At 44.5% G+C, this 3,214-nt stretch overlaps 1 protein-coding gene across 1 annotated transcript; it reads left to right on the plus strand.

Moving 5' to 3' along the window:
• Positions 1-383: 383 nt before the first annotated feature.
• Positions 384-1,322, plus strand: LOC309550321 (taste receptor type 2 member 9-like; the record flags this gene model as incomplete). The annotated part of the gene is made up of 1 exon (XM_082250718.1): positions 384-1,322. The coding sequence occupies one exon, from the start codon at positions 384-386 to the stop codon at positions 1,320-1,322; it is 939 nt and encodes a 312-aa protein (XP_082106844.1).
• Positions 1,323-3,214: the final 1,892 nt, after the last annotated feature.

Here is a 3,214-nt window from a genome sequence, read left to right on the forward strand (position 1 = left end):
AATGAGAGGGCCACCCTCCTGCCATACAGAAAGTGTTCCTAAAGCATACCCATTTCTGCTTTAGGTATGATTAAGTCAACAGCAGGTCACCTACGTACAGTGTATCATTTCAGAAAGGTAGAAAATAGAATTCTTGTGGATAGTCAACCTAGGATATTTGAACAAAATGAAAAAAAAAAAATATTGTGGAAAATGTTTATCACCAAACAAATGCAAAAATAAATTGTCTTACTTTAATTGATTTATATTATATGTCCGTGTGCTCCCTGAAGATCATGTGTCTGCTTCTGGCAGTCTGTCTAACTTTCATTTGCATCAGAGAGTACACAAAACATGCAAGAGAAGGGCAGGCAGTCTCTTCTCCAACAGAAGGTTAAGCAAACATGGCTAAAAGAGAGATGAATCATCATCCACCAGCAATGGAGACTCTGTGCAGAAGCTCGATGCCAAAACTGGACTGCTTGATTTACTCCAGCATTTTGGAAGTCATTAACATAATCGGAGTGGTAATTAATGCATTCATAGCAGCGGTGAACATTGCAGATTTAACCAAAGGGCGAAATCTGAAGCCTGTTGATAAAGTTCTAATCAGTCTCGGCTTATGCCGATTCGTCCTCCAGGTTTTCCTAATTATTGACACTGCCAAATATTATATTTGGCTTGGCGATATACTATTCCAAGATCCTTCTGGTTTATGGCTTGCTGTTCTAAAGGTCCTGGACCATTGCAACCTCTGGCTTACAGCATGGTTGTGTTTTCTTTATTGTGTGAACATCGTCAATTCCAAACACCTTATTTTCCAGTACCTAAAACTGAAAATTCCAACTTTGGTTCTCCCTGCGATTCTAGGATCGGTGTTTATATCGTTGGTTTCTGGAGGTCTGCTTGCTTGGAGCATCAATGAAAAGCTCATCAAATCTTCTTTTAAAAATAGCAGCTTACAATGGGATTTTGAAATCCATTTGCCTCCACTTGTCTTTGGACATGTTTTGCCATTTTTAGTTGCTGCTGTCTCCTCTTTGCTCGTGCTGGAGACTCTCCTGGGTCATGTCTGCAGGTTGAAGAAGAACAATAGACTTTTTTCATCTCTCAATATGGACATTCCCATGGCCTCCATCCGAACTGTTCTGCTTTTCTTGTTAATCTCTGCTTTGAAATTAACAACCATCATTGTCAAGAATACGGCTCCTGTTGATAGTATTTTCTTTACCTTGTCTTTCCTCCTGTCATACACATTCCCTACTTTCCACTCTATTGCTATATTTTTAGGGAATTCAAAGCTTAAACGCACTTTGTGTAAAGTTATATCATGGGTAAAGTAGTGTAAAAGAATTTGGCAACCCAACAGCAATACACTGTATTGCAATAGCTATGATGTAATGCAGAACACAATAGGGGTCTAAAATAAACATATAGCGAATAACACACCTACTTATGTGAAACCACCAGCAGCGCAAGTGAAATAAATGAAGTAATTAACAGAAATAGTTAATCATTAAACAAAAAATGTGAAGCAAGTACTTCTATCTATGGGAGTACTAAAATAACTGCAAGTCCAAAACTATTAATAACGTGATGAGTGCATAGTCTAAAAATGAAGTGAGTCCAAGTTTGGGTTGGATGAACAAGAATCTCGTGAATAAAAATCAAATGGGTCACCACAAATCACCACCACCGCTGTGTGACATCAAATTCCACTCCCATTAGATGGACGCTCACCAAATATTGATGCCCCCACTCGCATGGTTGGGCAAAAGCACTGATAAGTAAAGTGGAATCCTCTAGTTGGATCCTCTAGATAAAGTTAAGTGGAATCCTCTAGATGGATCCTCTAGATAAAGTTAAGTGGAATCCTCTAGTTGGATCCTCTAGATAAAGTTAAGTGGAATCCTAGATGGATAGAATCTTCTCCTGCCTTTCCCTCTAATAGTCACTTGACCTCCTTTTCACTGTCACCCTTTCCATTGCGCTTCATCCTCCATGTGTTATCTTTAAATGAGGAGGGAGGTATGTTTAAAGATAACACATGGAGGATGAAGCGCAACGGAAATGGTGACAGTGAGAAGGAAGTGACTATTAGAGGAAAAGGCTGGAGAGGATTCTATCCATCTAGATCAGGGTTTTTCAACCAGGGTTCCCTGGAACCCTAGGGCTCCTCCTGAGGTTGATAGGGGTTCCTTGAGCAATGGGCAATTTCTGCCTCTCAGATAAGTTTCCAATGACACCATTGTTACTTTTAGCTATCTGTAAGGGGTAATTCTTCCCAATGATGACAATTGTAAGGAGCATTCTTCCCACTGACTGTCACACTAATGTGTCAGGAGCAGTGGCGGCCGGTGCGTTGGGGGCGCAGGGGAGCTGCCCCCCCTATCCATGCGTCCGGCCCCCTAATCTACATGCAGGGTGACAGACGCATGGAGTTCAATGGGTTTTTTTTTCTTCTAAAGCACATGATTAGAGCCAGAGGCTCTAATAGGCTTCAGAAAAGGATGGACCCGGCGCGCAGAGCAGTGCGCCCTGAGCCCACCCATTGTGTGACAATAGCGAATTAATATTCGCTATTGTCACACAGATCCTCCTCCTGGCCAATCAGGAAGTGGGTCCGTGACCCGTTTCCTGATTGGCCGAATGGCGAACCTTGCCATTGGCCAAGAAGAAGGAGGAGGACTCGGGAGACGCGGAGGACTGAGGAGAAGCCGCCACTGCATCAGGTAAGTGCACTGTTCTCTCTGCACGCTGTTGTCACTCTACATTGAAGGGGGCATGCTGTGGGCACTCTACATTGAAGGGGGCATGCTGTGGGCACTCTACATTGAAGGGGGCATGCTGTGGATGCTGTGGGCACTCTACATTGAAGGAGACACACTGTGGGCACTCTACATTGAAGGGGGCACGCTGTGGGCACTCTGCATTGAAGGGGGCATGCTGTGGTCACTCTGCATTGAAGGGGGCACGCTGTGGTCACTCTGCATTGAAGGTGGCACGCTGTGGTCACTCTGCATTGATGGGGGCATGCTCTGGTCACTCTGCATTGATGGGGGCCTGCTGTGGTCACTCTGCATTGATGGGGGCCTGCTGTGGTCACTCTGCATTGATGGGGGCACGCTGTGGTCACTCTGCATTGAAGGGGGCACGCTGTGGTCACTCTGCATTGAAGGTGGCACGCTGTGGTCACTCTGCATTGATGGGGGCATGCTGTGGTCACTCTGCATTG

This window comes from Pelophylax lessonae (assembly GCF_965119305.1).
Source record: "Pelophylax lessonae genome assembly, chromosome: 3".
Classification (NCBI taxonomy): domain Eukaryota; kingdom Metazoa; phylum Chordata; class Amphibia; order Anura; family Ranidae; genus Pelophylax; species Pelophylax lessonae.